The 23,066-nt window shown below is 57.9% G+C and overlaps 4 protein-coding genes across 4 annotated transcripts; 3 read left to right on the top strand and 1 right to left on the bottom strand.

Moving 5' to 3' along the window:
- Positions 1 to 6,611, top strand: RNF166 (ring finger protein 166). The gene is made up of 6 exons (XM_058845733.1): positions 1 to 791; positions 1,676 to 1,832; positions 2,234 to 2,346; positions 2,619 to 2,733; positions 3,435 to 3,542; positions 4,258 to 6,611. Exons 1-6 carry the CDS (start codon positions 205 to 207, stop codon positions 4,321 to 4,323), a joined length of 1,146 nt encoding a protein of 381 aa, XP_058701716.1. The 5' UTR covers positions 1 to 204; the 3' UTR covers positions 4,324 to 6,611.
- Positions 6,612 to 7,420: 809 nt separating this feature from the next.
- MVD (mevalonate diphosphate decarboxylase) lies at positions 7,421 to 11,520 on the top strand. The gene is made up of 10 exons (XM_058845732.1): positions 7,421 to 7,579; positions 8,834 to 8,904; positions 9,085 to 9,199; positions 9,267 to 9,410; positions 9,569 to 9,768; positions 9,854 to 9,928; positions 10,259 to 10,477; positions 10,555 to 10,670; positions 10,750 to 10,858; positions 11,293 to 11,520. Exons 1-10 carry the CDS (start codon positions 7,510 to 7,512, stop codon positions 11,371 to 11,373), a joined length of 1,200 nt encoding a protein of 399 aa, XP_058701715.1. The 5' UTR covers positions 7,421 to 7,509; the 3' UTR covers positions 11,374 to 11,520.
- A 778-nt stretch (positions 11,521 to 12,298) lies between these two features.
- On the top strand, positions 12,299 to 15,087 carry LOC131582483 (cytochrome b-245 light chain). The gene is made up of 6 exons (XM_058845736.1): positions 12,299 to 12,486; positions 13,116 to 13,185; positions 13,420 to 13,494; positions 13,647 to 13,730; positions 13,805 to 13,886; positions 14,128 to 15,087. The coding sequence occupies exons 1-6, from the start codon at positions 12,429 to 12,431 to the stop codon at positions 14,305 to 14,307; spliced, it is 549 nt and encodes a 182-aa protein (XP_058701719.1). The 5' UTR covers positions 12,299 to 12,428; the 3' UTR covers positions 14,308 to 15,087.
- A 134-nt stretch (positions 15,088 to 15,221) lies between these two features.
- IL17C (interleukin 17C) lies at positions 15,222 to 22,776 on the bottom strand. The gene is made up of 3 exons (XM_058845734.1): positions 22,237 to 22,776; positions 16,524 to 16,846; positions 15,222 to 16,418 (listed from the first exon to the last, which is right to left on the bottom strand). Exons 1-3 carry the CDS (start codon positions 22,597 to 22,599, stop codon positions 16,169 to 16,171), a joined length of 936 nt encoding a protein of 311 aa, XP_058701717.1. The 5' UTR covers positions 22,600 to 22,776; the 3' UTR covers positions 15,222 to 16,168.
- Positions 22,777 to 23,066: the final 290 nt, after the last annotated feature.

Here is a 23,066-nt window from a genome sequence, read left to right as displayed (position 1 = left end):
GGGATGTTACCGGGAGCGGGGGATCGGAGGTGGCACTGGAGGGACGGCGGGAGCAGCACCGGGGGGGTCCCGGGGTGACACCAGAGGCAGCCCCGGGGGACACTGGTGACATACCGGGAACAGCACCGGGGGGACACCGGGCCGGTACCGATTGGGGATGTCCCGGAGGCAGCACGGGGGGATGCCCGGGGCAATACCGGGGGGATGCCCCGGGGGTCCGTTCCGAGGCCTGACCGGACTCACACACCTGTCTCCCGGTACGCGGCGGCGCCGCGGCGGTTCCGTGTCCGCCCCGCAGCCACCACCGTCACCCGCCCTGTCGCACATGGCGGCGCCACTTGGTCCCGGTGGGTCCAGGTGAGTTCCGCTCCGCCCCGGTGGATTCCGGTGGGTCCAGGTGAGTTCCGCTCGGTCCCGGTGGGTCCTGCTGGGCTCGGGTCCCGCTCGGCTCAGTTCGGCTCGCGCTCGGCTCGCGCTCGGCTCCGCTCGGCTCCCCTCGGCTCCTCTCGGTCCCGGCGGGCCGCTCCGTGTCCCAGCGCGCTCCCGTCGCGCGGCGATGACGCAGCGGCGCCGCTCGGTGACGTCGCAGCCGCCCCGCCGGCCGCCGCCGCCGCCGCCATGTTCCGGAGCCTGCTGGTGGCGGCGGCGCAGCGGCCGCAGGGCCCGGCCGGGCCCCCCCGCGCCGCCCCCGGGCCCGGGGCCGCGGCCGAGGCGCTGGAGGCGCAGTTCAGCTGCCCCATCTGCCTCGAGGTTTTCCACCGCGCCGTCGGCATCGCGGGCTGCGGGCACACGTGAGACGGGGCCCGGGCGGGGGCGGCGGGGACCCCCGGAGACCCCCGGGCTGAGGCGGCCCCGGGGACGGGCGGGAGGAGGGGTTGGGCCCAGTGCCGGCCGTGGGATCCCTGCGGGCTCTGCCCGGTGAGCCCGGCTGGCTCCGGGGATGGTTCGGTAGCGGGACCCCCCTCTCGCCCTCAGTCAAATACCGGGACCCTCATCCCATCCCACACCGGGATCCCCATCCCGCCCCTTCCATTCCCTCTGCTCCCTGACCTGGCTCCTGTCCCCAGGACCCCCCAAACCCTTGCTCACGTGTCCCCGCAGCATTTCGGGGACACCTTGCTCCCGTTTTCCATCTCATTTTGGGGACGTTCCCGAGGAGCTGTGGCTTTGTTTGGAGCTGCTGCTCGTTTGGGGCTGGGGGCGATTCCTGACCCCTCCATGATCCCCTCTCCCCATTCCTGCTCCCCTTGCAGTGGCAGAGGCTTTGGGGAGTTTCATTCCCAGCTCCTGGTGGCTGGAGCTGGGGCCAGGAATGCCAGAATAAATCGGATTTTGGGGACGGGGCTCCTTTGCCTGTTGGTGTTTTCCTTCACCTCCTCTGGGCTGCTGGGACTCCTCAGCCCTTGGATTCCTTTGCCCCTGGGGATGTAAGGAGCTGGGAACGAGGTGATCCAGGTTCCTGCCTGGCCTGGATAGCCAGCAGTGAGGATGAAAGGATGGCACAGCCTCGGAGCAGTGGAATTGTCTGTGCCAGCAGGGACTCACCTGCTCCCAACCTCCCAGTTCTCCCAGCAGGGACGCTGATCCCTGGCTCTTGTTGGGAGTCCCGGGGAGCGGGGTGCCCTGCTGGGCTCCTGCTGTCCCCGGGGTGCTCAGGGCTGCTGTGTGCCCCCAGGTTTTGTGGGGAATGCCTGCAGCCCTGCCTGCAGGTGCCCTCCCCGCTGTGCCCGCTCTGCCGCGTGCCCTTCGACCCCAAAAAGGTGGAGAAGGCTTCCAGCGTGGAGAAACAGCTCTCGTCCTACAAGGCTCCCTGCAGAGGCTGCAGCAAGAAGGTAAAAGTGCCTGTCCCCATCATCCCCATCGTCCCCATCGTCCCCATCCTCCTCTGGAATGTGTCCAGAGCTGGGGAAGGGTCTGGGGGAGGCTCAGCCTGCAGAAAAGGAGGCTCAGGTGGGACCTTCTGGCTCTGCATAAGTTCCTGCCAGGAGGGGACAGCCAAATGAGGGTTGGGCTCCCAGGGAACAGGAACAGAACCTATGGGGATCCCTGCAACCCAAATCTCTGTCCTGCAAGGAAGGACGGGTGGGTGCAGCATTCCCACTGCTGTGGGTCATCCAGTGTGGACCAGAGGTCAATCCCACCTCAGCTGAGCAGAGCCAGCTCTATCCTGGAATAGGATTATTATTCTGCACCTCCTGCACCTCCAGGAATGTTTCTTGTCCTCCTTCTCCAGGTGACCCTGGCCAAAATGCGCTCCCACGTCTCGTCCTGCGCCAAGGTGCAGGAGCAGATGGCCAACTGCCCCAAGTTTGTTCCAGTTGTCCCCACATCCCAGCCTATTCCCAGGTATTCCTGTGCCTCGGGTAGGGAAACCTGTCCCTCCTTGCATGCCTTAAAATCCAGGTGTGTGTTGTGGGAGGAAGAGCAGCACCTTTTCTCTCCTGGCACTGCTGCTCCGGGTTTTGGAGCGTGGGGAGGGACGAAGGATCCAGCAGAGCGGGGAGGTGGGGTGGGAAGGGTCTGGGCTGGCTCCTGCTGTGCCAGACCTCTGCTGTGTTAGTTTGGAAGGAGTCAATCCAGCCTCCCCTCAGCTCTGAGCTCATCCTTGCTCTCTTCAGCAACATTCCCAATCGCTCCACGTTCGTGTGTCCGTACTGCGGGGCCCGGAACCTGGACCAGCAGGAGCTGGTGAAGCACTGCATGGAAAACCACAGGAATGACCCCAACAAAGTGGTGAGTGATGCTGGGATGTGTGGGACAGCTCTGGAAATCCAGCCACACCCCGGCTGCTGCAGCATCCCAGGCCACCAGCAGGGAGTTCTGGTTCTGTGTTCCAGCTGGTTTAAATCCCTCTGGGAGGTGGGGATCTGTCTCTGCTCTGTTAGAGGCTCCCTGGAATGAGCTGCCTCCATCCCCCTGCTCCTGCAAACCAGGTGGTGCTGGATTTCCTCTCCCTGTTCCCTCTGGGTTCACCAAGGTGGGGAACTTGGGATCTTCAGCACAGGAAGGACTTGGAGCTGTTGGAGCAGCTCCAGAGGAGATCACCAGGTTGAGCAGAGGGATGGAGCAGCTCTGCCATGAGGAAAGGCTGAGAAAATTGGGATTGTTCAGTCTGGAAAAGAGAAGCTTCAGGGAGACCAAGACCTCCAGGAGAGGAGGAGAGAGGCTGTTGGCAAGGGCCTGGAATGACAGGACAAGGGGGAACAGATCCAAACTGCCAGAGAGGTGGTTTGGGTTGGATATCAGGGAGAAATTGTTCCATGTGAGGGAACAGGCACAGATTACCAGAGCAGCTGTGGCTGCCCCTGGATCCCTGGAAGTGTCTGAGGTGAGGCTGGACACTGGGGCTTGGAGCCTGTCAGAGGAGGGGCACCACTGACCTCTGTGGGAGGTCCCTGTGCAGGTGCCACCATTCCCTGTCCATGTCCCCACAGGTGTGCCCGGTGTGCTCAGCCATGCCCTGGGGGGATCCCAGCTACAAGAGTGCAAACTTCCTGCAGCACCTGCTCCACAGGCACAAGTTCTCCTACGACACCTTCGTGGTGAGTGTCTAAAGAAGGGGGAACCTCCTCCCTGTGCTCCGTGCCAGGAGGTGAAACCAGCCCTTCCCATCCCCTTGGGCACACCCATGAGACCCCCCCTGCACCCACCAGGTTGTCCTCGCACACCAGGAGCAGAGGGAGTTGTTCCTGCGCTCCACAAAATGGGTTTTTTCCATGAAACTCTTCCCCTGAGGAATTCTAACACAAAATCTCTTTTCTTGGAGGTTTTGGGAGCAGGGGGTGGGACCAGCCCATCCCTGAGGTTTGGGGGGGCTCTGGTTGCTGCATGTGGGGGGTCCCTGACCCCTCCTGTGTGGGGGGCAGTTGTGATGGCTCAGCCTTGGCCTCAGGGGAGGCTCTTCCCATCCTGCTTTTGTTGGATAGATGTCAGGGAAAAGAACCTCCAGGCTTTTACAGAGGAATATCCCAACTTCTGGTGGATAAACCTGACCTGGAGCTCTGCCAAAACCCCTGGCCTTGCTAGAAAGCTTCACCCTTTGGCCTCAGCTTGTGTGGGCATGTTCCATCCCTCCTGCCAGGTGGGAAATTCCAGGCAGGAGAGGGATGCAGGCACAAAGGACACCCCAAAGAGCACGGGTGCCATTCCTGGGGTCTGTGTGCCAGGGGGATGGAGGCTCTGGGAGCAGGCAGAGCTCCATGGGGACGGTGTGCCCTGGCTGTGCCAGCTCTCCTCAGCTCCCTGTTTGATTTTCAGGATTACAACATCGATGAGGAGGCAGCGTTGCAGGCAGCCCTGGCTCTGTCCCTCTCTGAGAACTGAGGCTGATCCTTCTCCCTGCCCCGGCTCCTTCTGCACATTCTGGGAGCCCTTCGGAGCTGCCTCTGTTCCTGCTGCTCTCCAGACAAATCCCACCTTGTTTAAAAAGGTGGAGCCTCTTCAGCTGTCACAGTGAGTGAGCAGAGACCTCTGGAGAGAGGAGCTGGCGCCGCTGGGCTGGGATCAATCCTTGGATGGGCATTTCATATCCGTGTTGGGAGCATATCCCCGTGTCCAGATCTGTTTATTATTAGATGCTTTTTGGCACACTCCTCCCTGCTCTCTGTTGCAACAGAATAGGTGCCTGAAACTGATAGATTGGATGCCAAACACCCTAATTTGGGACTGGAGTCAGCCACATCCTTTCAAAAAGGAGGAAGGCAGCACGGAGCATCTTTTTTTAAACTCTCCAAGGATTTTTCTAGAGATGTCAGGCTGTCCTGACCGCCCTGTGCTGGAGGCTGGAGCTGCCTCCTTCACCTGAATTCTGGGATGAGACTGAAGAGTGGCTCAGAGGAGCCCTTGAGGATGGCATCCAGCATCCAGGGAAACCCTCCCCTTCCTCGTTTTGTACCGGCTCTTGGAATACCAAATCCTTGTGTTTTTCTACACGAAGCAGCGCGAAGCCTTTTCCACGTTTTCTAGAGCGGGGTCAGAAGCTGTTCCCCTTCACACTGCAATATCTGCCACCTGGGACAAGAGTATTTTTATGGAACATTATTAAGAAAGTTTATTTTTTACACAACCCAAGCAAATGAACATGTGGATTGGGAATGGGGCAGGAGCTGGATCCCAGAGCGGTGGGTCAGACTCTGAGGTGGGGGGAAGTGCAGGGATATTTCTGGGCCATTGTGGGATATTTCTGGGCCTTTCCTGGATGTCTCTGAGCCTTTCCCTTCCCTCACCAGAGCTGTCTGCCTGTGAGGGAGCAGGCAGGATCGTTGTGCCATGCTGGCACTCGGCAGGAGCAGCTGGATTGGATCCTGGTGCTTGTTGCCCATGGAATGTCTGTCCATGCAGGATCCCAGCCCTGAGCTCCTTATCCCCTCAGAAATAAGGGATTGTGTCTCCCTGTTGTAATCCCTCCCTGGGAATGGGGCAGTGTTGATCCAGGGTGCTCCACAGCATCCTGGTGACCCGTTCCCCCTGCCCCTTCCCCTCAGCCCTGCCTGCTGCTGGTGGAGTTGGCTCTGGAGGGCTGGGAGAGGTTGGGAGGGAGATGAGCCTGAGGCTCCCAGTGCTGATTTCCAAGAGCCTTCCTGCAGGATTTTCAGGGAACAGGGGTGGGAGAGCCCCCTCTGCGTCTCCCTGCCTGGAGAATTCCAGAGCTTTATCCAAAACCTGGCTCCAGCTCTGCTCTAGCAATACTGGCTTGGGTTTTATTTTGATTTTCATAGTACTGGTTGATTTTGGGATCTGCAGCCCTGCGAGGAGTGTGCAGGGAACCCTCAGCTCCCCGGGCAGGGCAGGGAAAGGGCTGGAGCTGCCCTGCTCCCCTTTCTGGAGCCAGGCCAGCGAGGAGGGATGGGATCTTAACTGTTGGAGGATGATCCTGGTGGGATGGAGAGCACTGCCATCTTCTAGGAGGGACCCAGGAGCTGTCCTGTGCTCAGCTGGGACCCTCAGCTGCTGCTCCATGAGAGCTCCTGGCTGCTGGGCCAGCACTGTTGACCTCGGGCTCCTTCCCTCTCTCCTCCTCCTCCTTCTTGCCCCACAGAGACAGAGCAGGGGCAGCAAGAGCTGCTTTTGTAAAGCACTTTAAGGCCCCAGGTGTGAGGGGCCACACCAGGCCATGCCAGGGATCCCTCTGAGCCAGGGATCTCTCTGTGCTGAGCCAGGGATCCCTCTGAGCCAGGGATCTCTGTGTGCTGTGCCAGGGATCTCTCTGTGTTCCAGGGATCCCTGTGTGCTGTTCCAGGGATCTCTGTGTGCTGTTCCAGGGATCCCTGTGTGCTGTTCCAGGGATCCCTGTGTGCTGTTCCAGGGATCCCTGTGTGCTGTTCCAGGGATCCCTCTGTGCTTTTTCAGAGATCCCTCTGAGCCAGGGATCCCTGTGTGCTGTTCCAGGGATCTCTGTGTGCTGTTCCAGGGATCCCTGTGTGCTGTGCCAGGGATCTCTGTGTGCTGTTCCAGGGATCTCTCTGTGTTCCAGGGATCCCTGTGTGCTGTTCCAGGGATCTCTCTGTGTTCCAGAGATCTCTGTGTGCTGTTCCAGGGATCTCTGTGTGCTGTTCCAGGGATCCCTGTGTGCTGTTCCAGAGATCTCTGTGTGCTGTTCCAGGGATCTCTCTGTGTTCCAGGGATCCCTGTGTGCTGTTCCAGGGATCTCTCTGTGTTCCAGGGATCCCTGTGTGCTGTTCCAGGGATCTCTCTGTGTTCCAGAGATCTCTGTGTGCTGTTCCAGAGATCTCTGTGTGCTGTTCCAGGGATCTCTGTGTGCTGTGCCAGGGATCTCTCTGTGTTCCAGAGATCTCTGTGTGCTGTTCCAGGGATCCCTGTGTGCTGTTCCAGGGATCTCTGTGTGCTGTGCCAGGGATCTCTGTGTGCTGTGCCAGGGATCTCTCTGAGCTTTTCCAGAGATCTCTGTGCTATTCCAGAGATCTCTCTGTGCTGGGGATCCCTCAGGGCCGTGGATCCATGGATCCCACCGCCCATGCCCGCCAGTGCATCACCCACCACTTTTTAGCATAATTAGAACTTTTAATGAGCCGTCCTGTTTTTTGAAGAATTAACTCGATGACGTATTTGTAGCAAACCATTTTTCTCAATAAAGGCAGTTTCATCCACGCCTGGCCTCCGCGGGGGAGCACTGAAGGGATCCAGGTGGGCTCCGAGGGCACTGGGGATATTGGGAGGGCTGGGAAGTGAAGGTTACAGGGAATTTGGAAGGTGTCCGGGGGACACGGAGCGGTACCGGGAGCAGAACCGGAGCGGTACCGGGAACCGCGGGCAGGTACCGGGAGCACCGGCAGCATCTGCGCATGCGCGCTTCTTGCCCAATTCAAAAATGGCGCCCCACCAGCCCTGCCCAGCGCGCTCAGGGGGCGGTGCCTCCCGTGGTCCGATCGCTGCCATTGGCTGTTGCCAACCGGGTGCTGCGCTCTCGACCAATGGCGAGGCGGGACCGCCCGCAGGCCACGGTCACGTGCATGGCGCGGGGGCGGGGCCTGGACGGCGGCGGCGGCGGCGATGGCGGCGGAGCGCGGGCTGGCCATGGCCACCTGCACGGCCCCCGTGAACATCGCGGTCATCAAGTACTGTGAGTACCGGGGACACGGGCCGGGGGCGGCGGCACCGATTCCGGGCTGTGCTGGGTGGGCCAGGTCCGGCCGTGTCGGGCCAGGCCGTACTGCACTGCAATTCCGAGCTGTGCCATTCCAAGCTATTCCATGGCGTGCCATTCCTGTCAGTGCCATTCCTGCCTGTTCCATGCCACTCCTGGCCGTGCCGTGCCATTCCTGGCCGTGCCGTGCCATTCCTGCCTGTGCCATGCCAATCCAATCTGTGCCATGCCATTCCTGGCTGTGCCATGCCATTCCAATCTGTGCCATGCCATTCCTGGCGGTGCCATGTCATTCCTGGCCGTGCCGTGCCATTCCTGGCTGTGCCATGTCATTCCTGCCTGTGCCGTGCCATTCCAATCTGTGCCATGCCATTCCTGGCTGTGCCATGCCATTCCTGGTGGTGCCATGCCATTCCTGACTGTGCCATGCCATTCCTGGTGGTGCCATGCCATTCCTGACTGTGCCATGCCATTCCTGCCTATGCCATGCCATTCCTGGCTGTGCCATGCCATTCCAATCTGTGCCATGCCATTCCTGGCTGTGCCATGCCATTCCAATCTGTGCCATGTCATTCCTGGCTGTGCCGTGCCATTCCTGGCTGTGCCATGTCATTCCTGGCTGTGCCATGCCATTCCAATCTGTGCCATGTCATTCCTGCTTATGCCATGCCATTCCAATCTGTGCCGTGCCATTCCTGGCGGTGCCATGTCATTCCTGGCCGTGCCGTGCCATTCCAGTCTGTGCCATACCATTCCTGGCTGTGCCATGCCATTCCTGGCTGTGCCATGCCATTCCTGGCTGTGCCATGCCATTCCTGCCTGTGCCATGCCATTCCTGGCGGTGCCGTGCCATTCCTGGCTGTGCCGTGCCATTCCTGGCTGTGCCATGTAGTTCCAATCTGTGCCATGTCATTCCTGCCTGTGCCATGCCATTCCTGGCTGTGCCATGCCATTCCTGCCTGTGCCATGTCATTCCTGGCTGTGCCATGCCATTCCTGGCTGTGCCATGCCATTCCTGCCTGTGCCGTGTCATTCCAATCTGTGCCATGCCATTCCTGCCTGTGCCGTGCCATTCCTGCCTGTGCCGTGCCATTCCTGGCTGTGCCATGCCATTCCTGCCTGTGCCGTGCCATTCTTGGCGCTGTCATGCCATGCTTTGTTGTGTCCATCAGTGCCATTCCAAACTGTTCCATGCCATTCCAAGCCGTGCCATGCCGTGCTCTCTTGCAGGGGGCAAGCGAGACACCGACCTCATCCTGCCCATCAACTCCTCCCTGAGCGTGACACTGCACCAGGACCAGGTGGGTCAGCATCAGGATCAGCATCAGGTTTAGGATCAGCATCAGGATCAGCATCAGGATCAGGTTTAGGATCAGGATCAGCATCAGGATCAGCATCAGGTTTAGGATCAGGATCAGGTTTAGGATCAGGATCAGGATCAGGTTTAGGATCGGCTGAGCCCCCTCGCTCTCTCCCCACAGCTCAAGACCACCACGACGGTGGCCGCCAGCCGGGATTTCACGGAGGACCGGCTGTGGCTCAACGGGAAGGAGGCGGACGTGGGGCACCCGCGGGTCCAGGCCTGTCTGCGCGAGGGTGAGCGTCCCCTGCCCGGGGCTGTCCCCACTGTCCCCGGTGTCCCCTGACCCTGCTGTCCCCGCAGTGCGGCGCCTGGCCCGGAAGCGCCGCGGGGGCGGTGAGGACACGGCCACGCTCAGCCTTTCCTACAAAATCCACATCGCCTCCGAGAACAACTTCCCCACTGCCGCCGGGCTCGCCTCGTCTGCCGCCGGCTACGCCTGCCTGGGTGCGTGCCCTTGCTGTCACCTGTCCCCTCCTGTGGCAGTATGGCATGGAGGGCTCTGACAGGGGTGGTGGGGGTGTCCCCTCTGTTCCCTGGCTGGCCTGGCTTGGTGGCAGCAGCAGGAGGGGTGACAGGGGTGTCCCCTCTGCCTGTCCCCGCAGTGTCAGCGCTGGCCCGGCTCTATGGGCTGGAGGAGGAGCTGTCCGAGGTGGCCCGGCGGGGCTCGGGCAGTGCCTGTCGCAGCATGTTCGGGGGCTTCGTGCAGTGGCAGCGCGGGGAGCGCCCCGATGGCACCGATAGCCTGGCCCTCCAAGTGGCCCCCGAGACGCATTGGCCGGAGCTCCGTGTCCTCGTCCTGGTGGTGAGGGGCTGGCAGGGCATTTGGGTGGGGTTTGGGACTTGTGGGGCTCAGGAGGGGCCGTGTCCCACTGTCTGTGTCCCCCCAGGTCAGTGGGGAGAAGAAGCCGGTGGGGAGCACGGCGGGGATGCAGACCAGTGTGGAGACCAGTCCCCTGCTGAAGGTAGGGAGACACGGGACTTGTCCTTCCCAGGCAGGGACAGGGTCCCCTTCCCTTGGAACGGGGCTGGAGGCTGTGCAGTGACACCCAAAGGGTCACGGTGCTGTGGGTGTCACCAAATTGGGGTGACAGTGACCTTCCTGCTGTGGGTATCACCAAATTCAGGGTGCCCACAACCCACCTGTTGTGGATGTCACTGAATTGGGGTAGCTGTGACCCTCCTGCCGTGGATGTCACTAGACTGGGGTGGCCACAGCCTGCCTGGGGTGACCACGACCCACCTGCCCTGGGTGTCACTGCAGCGGACTGACGGTGACCCCCCTGGTGTGACAGCACCGGGCAGAGGTGGTGGTCCCCGAGCGCCTGGCCCAGATGATGCGGCACATCCGGGACCGGGACTTTGAGGGCTTTGGCCAGCTGGCCATGAGGGACAGCAACCAGTTCCACGCCACCTGCCTCGACACCTTCCCGCCCATCTTCTACCTCACGGACGTGTCGCGCCACATCATCGCGCTGGCACATCGCTACAACGCCCACCACGGCCACACCAAGGTACCGGCGGGGCCCCGGGCGTGTCACAGCACCCTGGCCCTTCCCCAGGTCCCCACGTCCCCACAATGCCACCACAGGTCGCCTACACCTTTGACGCCGGCCCCAACGCCGTCATCTTCCTGCTGGACGAGGCCGTGGCCGAGTTTGTGGAGGTGGTGAGGCGCAGCTTCCCCCCCAGCACCAACGGGGACCAGTAAGGGAATCTCAGTTCTTACTGGGGGAGGGTGTGAGGCTGCTGGGGACGTGGGGACTGAGCGCTCGCTGTGCCACAGGTTTGTGCGGGGGCTGCCCGTGGGCTCGGCCGTGCTGTCCCAGGAGCTGGTGGCCGCCGTGGTCAGTGAGCCTGTGCCGGGGGCTGTCCAGTACATCCTGCACACCAAGGTGAGGGGCAGGGGGAGTGGGACCGGGAGGACACGGCCTCTGTGGGGGGGTTCTGACCCCATCCCTGCCCCCATGGGGGTGTGGGACCCCACTGCTGTCCCCAGGGGTGTCCAGGGCCCCGTCCCTGTCCCAGTTCCTAAGGGAGTGCGTAGCACCCTGTCCTCATCCCCAGGGCCGTGTGAGGGACGCCATCCCTGTCCCCATCCCCAGGTGGGTGTATAGGGCCCTGTCCCCCTCCTCAGGGCCGTGTGAGGGACCCCATCCTTTTCCCCATCCCCGGGTGGGTGTGCAGGACCCATTTCTGGACATATTCCCACTGGCACAACCTGTGGGGTGACCTTTTGGGGGCCCAGAGGTGCCCCCTGCCCACAGCAGGGGTGGCCCTGCAGGCAGTGGGGCTGCCCAGTGTCCCTGAGCCGTGTCCTGCCCCACAGCCTGGCCCTGGTCCCCAGCTCGTGGATGACCCCAGCCAGCACCTCCTGGGAGCGGATGGGCTGCCCCGGAGCCGCGCCTGACCCCGGTGACACTCTGGGACACGCCGGGGGGACTCTGCCACCCTGAGCCGGGCCTGCTGCATCCTCCCCAGCCCTGGGGCAGGATGTGACCCCGGGGCTGGTTTTTAATCTTTTCTACGGAAATAGAGGGCTCCTGTTCCAGTTGTGTTTTGGGGTGTCGGGTTCTGTGTGTGCTGCTGGGGGGGAACAGCGCCAGCCACAAAGGGGACAGGAGATGGGGACAGTCCCTGGGGCTGAGCTGCTCCTCTGCACAGCCCTGTCACCCCACACGACCCCTGCGTCCCTTGTGCGGCATCTCCTGTCCCATTTGCCCCCAAGTTGTCACTGATCCTTCCACATGGCCCCTGTCCCTTGCACATCGCACATCCCCTGTCCCCTCCCTGTCCCTTGCAGGACTGACCGTGTCCCTCACATGTCCCTGCGGGACACGGATCCTGTCCCCCCGCATGGCCCCTGTTGTTAGCGCTGTCCCCCCGGACCGGCCTGTCCCTGTCCCCCCGCGCCATCCCTGTCCCCCCCATGTCCTGTGACCCCGGGCTGGCCCCGGGTCGCTGCCGTGTCCCTGCGGGGGCGTGGCCTGTGTGAAGGGGGCGTGGTTAATACAGAGGGGGCGTGGCCAGCGGTGGTAGCGCCTCACCCGCCTTCCGGGTCGGGACCGGCCGAGCGGAGCCGAACCGGGACGGGCCGGGCCCAGCCGAGCCCCACCGGGCGGTGCGATCCGAGCAGAACCCGAGCGGGCTGAGCCGAGCAGAGCCCAACTCTCTGCGCTGCGCTGAGCCGAACCGGACCGGGCCGGGATAGCCGAAGGCGCTCGGGCCGAACCGGACCGCGCCGGGATAGCCGAAGGCGCTCGGGCCGAACCGGACCGCGCCGGGATAGCCGAAGGCGCTCGGGCCGAACCGGACCGCGCCGGGATAGCCGAAGGCGCTCGGGCCGAACCGAGCGGAGCCGGGAGTAACCGAAGGCGCTCGGGTCGAACCGAGCGGAGCCGGGAGTGGCCGAAGGCGCTCGGACCGAACCGAGCGGAGCCGGGGGTAGCCGAAGGCGCTCGGGCCATGGGGCAGATCGAGTGGGCCATGTGGGCGAACGAGCAGGCGCTCGCCGCAGGGCTCAGTGAGTACGGGGGGCTGGGGGGGCCGGGCGGGGAGGGCGGAGGCGCCCCGGACACTTCGGAAAGTCCCCGGGCTCTGGAGGGGGTGAACGCCCGGCGGGCTGGGGATGCCGAGCCCCGGGGGTGCCCCAGACACGGGCCCGGGGAAGGGGAGGGGGGTCCCGGTCCCACCGGGCTGGGGGGTGCGGGCGGGAGGCGCCGGGAAGTCCCGGCCCAGCGGGGCTGGAGCCTCCGCTTCCTCCTTTTCTCTTCCTCCTCTGCCCTCTCCGTTCCGTCGTCTCCTCCTCCGCTCTCCTCCGGCCACGAGGCCAAAAACCTCCCCCGGGGCCCTGGAGTTCCCTGACCCGGGGGGTCCCGCACGCAGCATCTCCCCGGCATCCCGCATGTTGGAGTCCTTGGGACCATGGAACCCCCAGTTCCCCTCCCGAATCCGGGGGGTCCCGAGTGTCCCCCGGGACAAAATCCCGCTCTGGGGGTTTGCGGGGGGCTGTGTCCGGAGTTTGGGGGAGGCATATCCCGAGCTGGGGGCTGTATCCCAGGCTGAGGGTTGGTGTCCTGGTTTGGGGGGGTTGTATCCCGGGTTGGGGTCGGTAGTCCCGGTGTGACCCCTCCATCCCGGCTGTTCCCGCAGTCCTGCTGACGGGCGGGATCGTGGCCGTGGCGGGGCAGTTCAAGGGCTGGTACTTCGCGGCGTATTCCATGTATCCTTCCCGACAGCATTCCCGGGGCTGGGCTGCGGGAAAACCCCGTCCCGATCGGGATGGGAAGTGTGAACGGGCCGGGGTCACATCCTTACCTCCCAACGCTGGTCCCAGCTGTGCTTTCCCTGCCCTACACAAACCCCTTTTTGGGATGCGGGTTGTTCCTTGGGGCCATTCCCGGTTCCTTGGGGCCATTCCCGGTCCCGTTCCGCCTTTTCCTTGACGCTCCGGCAGCGCGGCAGGGGTCCTGGTCTGCCTGCTCGAATATCCCAGGAGCAAGAGGAAAAAGGGCTCCACCATGGAGAGGTGGTGAGTGCTGTGTCCCCCCTGCCGCCGGGTCCTGGTACCCCCAAACACGGGGGTATTCCTTGGGGTGATCCTTGCAGAGATGGGGTCCCTGGAGGCTGGGTGTCCCCCCAGGGTGGGGACAGCCCCTGTGACCCCCTGCTGTCCCCCTGCAGTGGCCAGAAGTACCTGACAGCCGTGGTGAAGCTGTTCGGGCCCCTCACCAGGAATTATTACATCCGAGCCGTCCTTCACGCCGCGTGAGTGGGGTGCAGGGTTGGGACTGGGAGCTGAGCCCCCCCAACTCCCTCTGAGCACCAAATCTCTGTCACAGCCTGGCTGTCCCTGCCGGTTTCCTCCTCTCCACCATCCTCGGCACCGTCTGCCTGGGCATCGCCAGCGGCATCTACCTGCTGGTGAGTGCAGAGGGGCTTTTGGGGGGCTGGGAGCAGGAGGGCACCCCTAAACCCATGGACCTGTACTTCCGTGTGAATTCCAAGAGCATCCCTAGACTGGGCTGCAGGAAAACCCTGTCCCGATCGGGGTGGAGTCACATCCTCCTTTCCCCCCACTCTGGTCCCAGCTGTGCTTTCCCTGCCCCAAACAGCCCCTTTTTGGGGTGGGGGTTGTTCCTTGGCACTGTTGCCCATCCCACAGGCTGCAGTTCGAGGGGAGGAGTGGAGACCCATCGAGCAGAAGCCCCGGGAGCGGCCACAAGTGGGGGGCACCATCAAGCAGCCCCCCAGCAACCCCCCGCCCCGACCCCCCCCCGATGCCCGCAAGAAGCAGCTGGAGATGGGGGGGCAGGTGAACCCCATCCCTGTGGAGGCAGAATGAGAGGGGATCCTCCTGCCCCACTGCCCTGCTCCTGCTCCTGCTTCCCAGCTGCTCCTGGATCTGCTGCAGGGAACGAGCTCCTGGGGATCCCCAAAAACCCCGGGGGAGCTGAGCTCCTTGGTGTGGGTCCCCAGCTCCCAGTGATGCTCAGATCCCTGGGATCATTAAATCCCCAAGGGATTCCCCAGTGATGCTGTGGGGTCCCCAGCTCCTGGGCATCACCAGACCCCCAGCAATGCTCAGCTCCTTGCAGGATCTCCATCTCCTGGGGGTCCCCAAATCCCCAAAGATGCTCAGCTCCCAAATTGCCATGGATGTGATGCTCCTTGTGGGGTTTCCAGCCTCTGGGGGCTTCCCAACTTCTGGAGATTCCCAAATCCCTGGGGCTGCTCAACTCCCTGTGGAGTGTCCAGCTCTCAGGAGCTCCCCAGCTCCTGGACCTCCCCAAATCCCCAAGGATGTCCAGTTTCCTGTGGGATCTGCAGCTCCCAAAGACTTCCCAGCTCCTAAGGGTGCCCCAAAGTCTTGGGGATTCTCAGCTCCCTCTGAATCTCCTGTTGCCAGGGGCTCCAAACCCCAAATCCCTGGGCAAGCTCAGCTCCCTGAGGGTCCCAACTCTCCAAGAACCCCCCAATTTCCTGGGGGATCCCCAAATCCCTGTGGAACTCCAGCTCTCAGGGAATCCCCTGCGCCCTGGGGGGGATCAGGCAGCTCTGCTCTGGCTCTCCCTGGTTTTTGTCATTTCTGCAGTTGCTCTTGCAATAAAAAGTGGGAAAGGCACCGGCTGCCCCTGGCTCCTGCTGCAGGGGGAATCCTCCCGTTCCTGGCCTGCTCCTGGGGTGGCTGGGACAGGACTGGGGAGGTGTTTTGAGGACAAACAGTGCAATTATGGGCAAATCCAGGATGCGGATGTGCAGAGTATAGCCAGGGCAGGGTCCCCTCCCAAAATCCTTATGGAGCCATCAGTGGGGTAGAACTGGGAGCTGCACAGCAAGTCCCAAAGGAGCCCCCAAAACCTGGGATAGCCCCCAGCAGGGAATGTGGGGAGCATTTCCCTTCCCAGTCCCACTTGTGGGTGCAGGAAGTTCCCCGGTGTGATGTGGGTGCCAAATCCCTGATCCCACTGGGATCAGCAGCTGCTCCAGGCCCCCCTCTGCCCCCTCCCCACGCAGACCCTGGCCCCTCAGGGGGTGCAGGTGGCCCAGGGCCCCTCTAGGTGCTGCCAGCACAGGTGGAGTGGCCCTGGCAGGTGGCACCAGCTCCGTGGGCCGTGGTGCCCGGGGGCAGAGCCATGGGAAAGGTGTGGGTGTCGGGGTGCCAGGGCTGGGTCCTCCCGGGGCTGGGGGTGTGGGGCACCCCCGTGCCCTGCCAGCCTCCCCATCACCTCCCAGTTCCTCCTGCCCTGCTGCACTGGTGCTCTGCCCACCGTGAGGGCTGTCCCACAGCCGGGCACCACCCGTGGAGGTGCCTGTCCCAATTCCCAACATCCCAACACCCCAACACTGCCCCGGCCGGGAGCAGAGCGACCACTGTGCCAGGCTTTTATTTGCAGCATTAAATAGCACTAGAGAGGAGACAATAAATAGCTTTTTGGGGGAATAAATAACCAGTGAGTGTCTCAGCAGCACTCACAGGGTCCAGCCGGGGGGCCTTTAGCACCGTGGGGCGATGCTGGCCCTGGAGTCACAGCCGTGGCTGGGCGGGGGGGGGGGGTCAGCAATAAATAGGGGGTACAAAAAGCCCCCCGGCAGCAAGGCTTATAAATAACTCATAAATAACCAGGGGAGGGGACACCCCAGCGGGGTCGGGTGCTCTAAAACAAGCACGGGCGGGGGCGGTGACACGGTCACCGGGGCAGGGCTCAGCTGGCGGTGCGGGGCAGGACGCAGGTGCAGCCCACGGGCACTCGGATGTAATCCACCTCCAGCGTGACCAGCCCCAGCCCCGCGGGCCGCGGGCAGGGTTTGCGCCGCAGCACCAGCATGGTCTGGTGGATGGTCACCGAGTTGAGCGAGCTCGTCTCCCGGCCGGTTTTCACATCCACGCAGCCGCTGCACAGGCACTCGGCGAAGGCCAGCTTGCGAGGGTAGCGGTTCTCGTCCTCGTCGATGCTGCGGGGACACGGCGACACCTTCCCTCGCACCGCCAGCTCGGCTGTGTCGGTGGGGGCAGGGAGGGGACGCGGCCGAGGGGCTCGGGGAGCGGGCGGCACTCACCGGTAGCGCCACGGGGAGATGGAGCGCTCGTGGGGCTCGCTGCGGAGCCCGGCCCGCAGGGACAGCGCGGGGCAGGCGGGCGGGCGGTGCCGCCGCTGCCGCCGGGCCCCGCCGGCCTCCAGGAGCTCCAGCTGCGGCACCAGCTGCACCGACACCTGCCGGTCCCAGCGCAGCCTCCGCGCCAGCAGCTGCTCCGGAGCCTCGGCACCCAGCTCGGCACCGCTGTAGCAGCGCACGGCAGAGGGAGCGGAGCCGCCCCCGGAGCGCCGCAGCCCCCGGCACTGCCCCAGAGCCGCCAGCAGGGCCAGGACAGCCAGCCAGACCTGTGGGGACACACAGGGACAGTGACAGACCTGTGGGGACACACAGGGACAGTGACAGACCTGTGGGGACACACAGAGACAATGACAGACCTGTGGGGACACACAGGGACAGTGACAGACCTGTGGGGACACACAGGGACAGTGACAGACCTGTGGGGACACACACAGAGACAGTGACAGGCGAGGGGACACACAGAGTGACAGTGACAGACCTGTGGGAACACACAGAGACAGTGACAGACCTGTGGGGACACACACAGTGACAGTGACAGGCGAGGGGACACACAGAGTGACAGTGACAGACCTGTGGGGACACACAGAGACAGTGACAGACCTGTGGGGACACACACAGTGACAGTGACAGGCGAGGGGACACACAGAGTGACAGTGACAGACCTGTGGGGACACACACAGACAGTGACAGACCTGTGGGGACACACAGAGTGACAGTGACAGACCTACGGGGACAGCAGTGACAGTGACACCCGCAGGGACACACAGAGACAGTGACACCAGCGGGGACAGGCACACACAGTGACAGTCACAGTGACAGTCACAATGACAGCCACGGCGACAGGCGCACACACACAGTGACAGTGACAGCTGCAGGGACAGCACACACACACAGTGACAGTGGCAGTGACAGCCGCACACACACCGTACCGGTGACAGTGACACACACACACAGTGACAGTGGCAGTGACTGCCACGGGGACAGACGCACACACAAAGTGACAGTGACAGCTGCAGGGACAGCACACGCACACACAGTGCCAGTGACAGCGACACACACACACACAGTGACAGTGACACACACAGTGACGGTCACACACACACACACAGTGACAGTGGTAGTGACAGCCGCACACACACAGTACCGGTGACAGTGACACACACAGTGACGGTGACAGTGACACACACACAGTGACAGTGACAGTGACAATGACAGTGACAGTCACACACACACAGTGACAGTGATGGTGACAGTGATGGTGATACACACACACACGCACACACACAGAGTGACGGTGACGGTGACTGACACACACACAGTGACAGTGACACACACACACACAGTGACGGTGACAGTGACACACACACAGTGACAGTGACAGTGACGGTGACAATGACAGTGACAGTCACACACACACACAGTGACAGTGATGGTGACAGTGATGGTGATACACACACACACACACACAGAGTGACGGTGACGGTGACTGACACACACACAGTGACAGTGATGGTGACAGTGACAGTGACACACACAGTGATGGTGATACACACACACACACACACACACAGAGTGACAGTGATGGCGACAGTGACAGTGACACACACACACACACACACAGAGTGACAGTGATGGTGACAGTGACAGTGACACACACACACACACACAGTGACGGTGACAATGCCAGTGCCAGTGCCACACACCCAGCCAGGGCTGTTTGACACGCAGGGATCCAGCAGAGCCCTCCCCAGGGTGCAATTGTGCAGCCGCAGCGCCCGGGCACCGTGTGCCGCAATATCCAAATATTATCCAATATCTATTAGCTAATTAGCTAATATTACCCAAATAACTATTTCCACATGTCTCCCTGCATGGATAATCTCTATATGGCTAGAGATCTGCCTAGATACAGATATCTATATATCTATATATCTATATATCTATATATCTATATATATCTATATCTATATATATCTATATCTATATCTATATATATCTATATCTATATCTATATATTTTTATCTATATATAGATATATATAGATAGATAAATAGATATAGATATATATAGAGATATAGATATAGATATCTAGATATATATAGAGAGACATATGGTGATACAGATATCCATATACAAATAAAAATATACAGATACTAATATATATATAGATACTAATGTATAGTATCTGTATATTTTTATCTGTATGTGGATGTCTGTAGATCATCTCTGTATATCTCTGTGTGTCTCTATCTAGATATTCATAAATCTGTCTTTATTTATATCTATATATCTGTGTCTGTGTCTATAGCAGGCTATCTATATCTATATATCTATATATCTATATATCAATATATTTATAGATATATCTATATATCTCTGTATATATCTATATATCTATATCTCTATATCAATATATCAATAGATAGCTATATATTTCTCTATATCTCTATATATATTTATATATATCAATATATATATTTTAGCTATCTATAGATAGCTATTCTGTTATAGAAATGTATATAATTCTATATCTATATGTATTTCTATATCTGCATAAATTCTATATATTTCTATATCTATATATTGTATCTATATTTCTATATCTATATAAATTCTATGTATATTTCTATATCTACATATATTGTATCTATATTTCTATATCTATATATCTATATAAATTTCTATATGTATATGAATTCTATATATATTCCTATATTGACATATATTCTATATATATTTCTATATATATTTTTTGATATCTATATACATTTCTAAATAGACAAAATAAATATAAATAAATTATAAATAAATATAAATATAAATATAAATATAAATATAAATATAAATATAAATATAAATATAAATATAAATATAAATATAAAGACATGGATAGAAATATATATTTATAAAATAAATATGAATTAATGTATTTAATATATGTTATAATAATTTAATATATAAATATATTATATATAAATATGTAATATAGAAATATAGATATATAATATATAAATACAAAATATATAATATATAAAATATAATATGTATAGATTTATATAATATAAATATATAATATATAATATATAATATGTAAATCTATTAGAATAAACAAACAAACATATATTTCTGTATATTGACACATATAAACACCCAGAAATGTGCAGGAACTCCGAGGCAGCAGTGGCCAGGTGTGCTCACACCCGCAGCATCACACCCTGGCTGGGGGAACGCTGGGAACAGGCGGGAACAGCACGGACACATGGACACACGGACACTCGGACACACGGACACATGGGAACAGCACGGACACACGGACACACGGGAACAGCACGGACACACGGACACACGGACACTCGGACACTCGGACACACGGACACTCGGACACTCGGACACACGGACACATGGGAACAGCACGGACACTCGGACACGCGGACACACACACGGACACACACATGGGAACAGCACGGACACACGGACACTCGGACACACGGACACACGGAGACACGGGAACAGCACGGACACACGGGAACAGCACGGACACACGGACACACGGGAACAGCACGGACACACGGACACACGGGAACAGCACAGACACACGGGAACAGCACGGACACATGGACACACACATGGGAACAGCACGGACACACGGACACACGGACACACACACGGGAATGGCACGGACACACGGACACACGGACACACACACAGGAACAGCACGGACACAGGCGGGAAAACACCCGCACTGCCGGGCTCAGGGTGTGCAACACACAAAATACACAGAGCTGTGCATATGGTCTGTAACACACATAAAATACACACACACAAATCACACACACACAAATTACACACACACAAATTACACACACACAAATCACACACATAAAATACATACACACAAATTACACAGAAATTACACACACACAAATTTCACACACGCAAATTACACACACATAAAATACACACACACAAAATACACACACAAATCACACACACATAAAATACACACACACATAAAATACACACACACATAAAATGCACACACACATAAAATGCACACACACATAAAATACACACACACAAATCACACACATAAAATACACACAAATTACACAGAAATTACACACACAGATTACACACACACAAAATGCACACACACACAAATCACACACACACAAATCACACACACACAAATCACACACACATATTACACACAAATTACACACACAAAATAAACACACACAAAATACACACACACAAAATACACACACATAAAATACACACACACAAATTACACACAGAAAATACACACACAAATTACACACACACAAATTACACACACAAACACAGAGCTGTGCACATGGTGTATAACACACATCAATTACACACACAGCTCTGAACATGACATGTAACACACATAATAAACACACACACATAAAATACACACACAGCTGTGCTCAGGGTATGTAACACCACATAAATTACCCACACACATAATAAACACCCAGAGCTGTACTCAAGGTGTGTAACACACACACAAATTACACACACAGCTCTGAACATGACACGTAGCACATATAAGTTACACACACACACATAAAATACACACACAGAGCTGTGCTCAGGGTGTGTGACACACACATAAATTACCCACACACATAAATTACACACACACATAAATTACACACACACATAAACACAGAGCTGTGCACAGGGTATGTAACATACACATAAATTACACACACACATAAATTACACACACATAAACACAGAGCTGTGCATAGGGTATGTAACATACACATAAATTACACACACACATAAATTACACACACATAAATTACACACAGACATAAATTACACACACACATAAATTACACACACATAAAATGAACACCCACAGAGCTGTGCACATGGTGTACAACACACAGACATAAATTACACACAGACATAAATTACACACACACATAAATTACACACAGCCCTGAACATGACATGTAACACACACATAAATTACACACACATAAATTGCACATGCACAGAGCTGTGCACATGCTGTGTAACACACACACATAAATTACCCACACACATAAATTACACACACACACATAAACACAGAGCTGTGCACATGGTGTATAACACACACACATAAATTACACACACAGAACTGTGCCCGGGGTGTGTAACACACACATAAATTACAGACACATTAATTACACACACATAAATTACACATGCACAGAGCCGTGCTCAGGGTGTGTAACACACACACATAAATTACCCACACATAAATTACCAACACATAAATTACACACATATATTACACACACACACATAAATTACCGACACATAAATTACACACACATATATTACACACACATAAATTACACACACACATAAATTACCCACACATAAATTACACATACACATAAATTACACACACCCAGAGCCGTGCTCAGGGTGTGTAACACACACATATATTACACACACATAAATTACACACACACATAAATTACACACACACACATAAATTACACACACCCAGAGCCGTGCTCAGGGTGTGGAACACACTCAGAGGACCCTACCCAGGACACACCACACGCACACCCCACACTCTCCCCTCGCCCCCCAACATCCCCCAGCCCCCCAAACCCCACGTTACCATCAGCCAGGTGTCGAGGGACCACGCCAAAATTTGGGGGGTGGGGGGTGTTTGGCAGGGAACACTCCCGAATTTGGGGAACACGGCAGAATTTGGGGGGAAGCCCTTGGGAAGTGCAGCCCCAGGGATGAGGCTGGCGAGTGGCAGCGCCGCCGCCGCCGCCGCCTTTTTATAGGGCCGGGCAGGTGATGTGCACACACCTGGAAACTCCAGCTCCAGGTTCCTTCCTCCTCCCCGCGGGCCGGCACTTCCTTTTGAACTCTGCGCGTGGCAGCCGAAAATCCGGGAGAAACAGCTCCAGAATTTCGGGAGGGAGGTGGGAAGGGGTGACACGGGCTGCCCTGGTGACACGGGGACGGGCATCCCCCTGTTGTGTCACCGGCACCGTGAGATCACCGGGATCGCACTCCCGGGCAGAAATCCCAAATTGGGCAACCTTGGGAAGGGCTCCAGGGCTGCCAGCGCCGCTCCGGGATGGCCCAGTGGCCTCCGACAGCACCAGCGGGACACTGGGGTCACACTGGGAACAAGGAGTAGGGCCTGAGAATGGGGAATTCCAGGGGTAGGGAATTCCAGGGGATAGGGAATCTTAGGGGTTAGGGAATTCCAGGGATCCCAAAAATTGTTCTCTGAAGGAGAGGGGTTTGTCAGGAGCACCCCCAGATGATGTCCCCCCACTGACACCTCACACCAGTAGGATACTGGTTCCATACTGGGAACGAGGAGCCTGGGAAATCCATGGGGACCCTCAGAGCTCCCAAACGTTGCTCCCCAAATTCGGGGGACTCTTCAGAGGGACCCCCTGACTTTTCCAGGCAGGGCAATCACAC

The sequence above is a fragment of the Poecile atricapillus genome, chromosome 10, assembly GCF_030490865.1.
Source record: "Poecile atricapillus isolate bPoeAtr1 chromosome 10, bPoeAtr1.hap1, whole genome shotgun sequence".
Lineage (NCBI taxonomy): Eukaryota > Metazoa > Chordata > Aves > Passeriformes > Paridae > Poecile > Poecile atricapillus.
The sequence above is the reverse complement of the archived record's forward strand: the minus strand, read 5'-3'. Positions and strand labels throughout refer to the sequence as shown.

What these genes read in the sequence shown, in the direction of transcription:
- RNF166 (XM_058845733.1), top strand. Translation starts at nt 205, where the DNA reads ATGCCCCGGGGGTCCGTTCCGAGGCCTGACCGGACTCACACACCTGTC. An exon ending in ATCGCGGGCTGCGGGCACAC is followed by an intron (nt 792 to 1,675) that starts GTGAGACGGGGC and finishes GTGTGCCCCCAG; the next exon opens with GTTTTGTGGGGAATGCCTGC. An exon ending in GGAATGACCCCAACAAAGTG is followed by an intron (nt 2,734 to 3,434) that starts GTGAGTGATGCT and finishes ATGTCCCCACAG; the next exon opens with GTGTGCCCGGTGTGCTCAGC.
- MVD (XM_058845732.1), top strand. Translation starts at nt 7,510, where the DNA reads ATGGCGGCGGAGCGCGGGCTGGCCATGGCCACCTGCACGGCCCCCGTG. An exon ending in CCCACCACGGCCACACCAAG is followed by an intron (nt 10,478 to 10,554) that starts GTACCGGCGGGG and finishes ATGCCACCACAG; the next exon opens with GTCGCCTACACCTTTGACGC. An exon ending in AGTACATCCTGCACACCAAG is followed by an intron (nt 10,859 to 11,292) that starts GTGAGGGGCAGG and finishes CCTGCCCCACAG; the next exon opens with CCTGGCCCTGGTCCCCAGCT.
- LOC131582483 (XM_058845736.1), top strand. Translation starts at nt 12,429, where the DNA reads ATGGGGCAGATCGAGTGGGCCATGTGGGCGAACGAGCAGGCGCTCGCC. An exon ending in TACTTCGCGGCGTATTCCAT is followed by an intron (nt 13,186 to 13,419) that starts GTATCCTTCCCG and finishes ACGCTCCGGCAG; the next exon opens with CGCGGCAGGGGTCCTGGTCT. An exon ending in CCAGCGGCATCTACCTGCTG is followed by an intron (nt 13,887 to 14,127) that starts GTGAGTGCAGAG and finishes CCCATCCCACAG; the next exon opens with GCTGCAGTTCGAGGGGAGGA.
- IL17C (XM_058845734.1), bottom strand. Translation starts at nt 22,599, where the DNA reads ATGCCCGTCCCCGTGTCACCAGGGCAGCCCGTGTCACCCCTTCCCACC. An exon ending in CCCTCGACACCTGGCTGATG is followed by an intron (nt 16,847 to 22,236) that starts GTAACGTGGGGT and finishes GTGTCCCCACAG; the next exon opens with GTCTGGCTGGCTGTCCTGGC. An exon ending in ATCTCCCCGTGGCGCTACCG is followed by an intron (nt 16,419 to 16,523) that starts GTGAGTGCCGCC and finishes GTGTCCCCGCAG; the next exon opens with CATCGACGAGGACGAGAACC.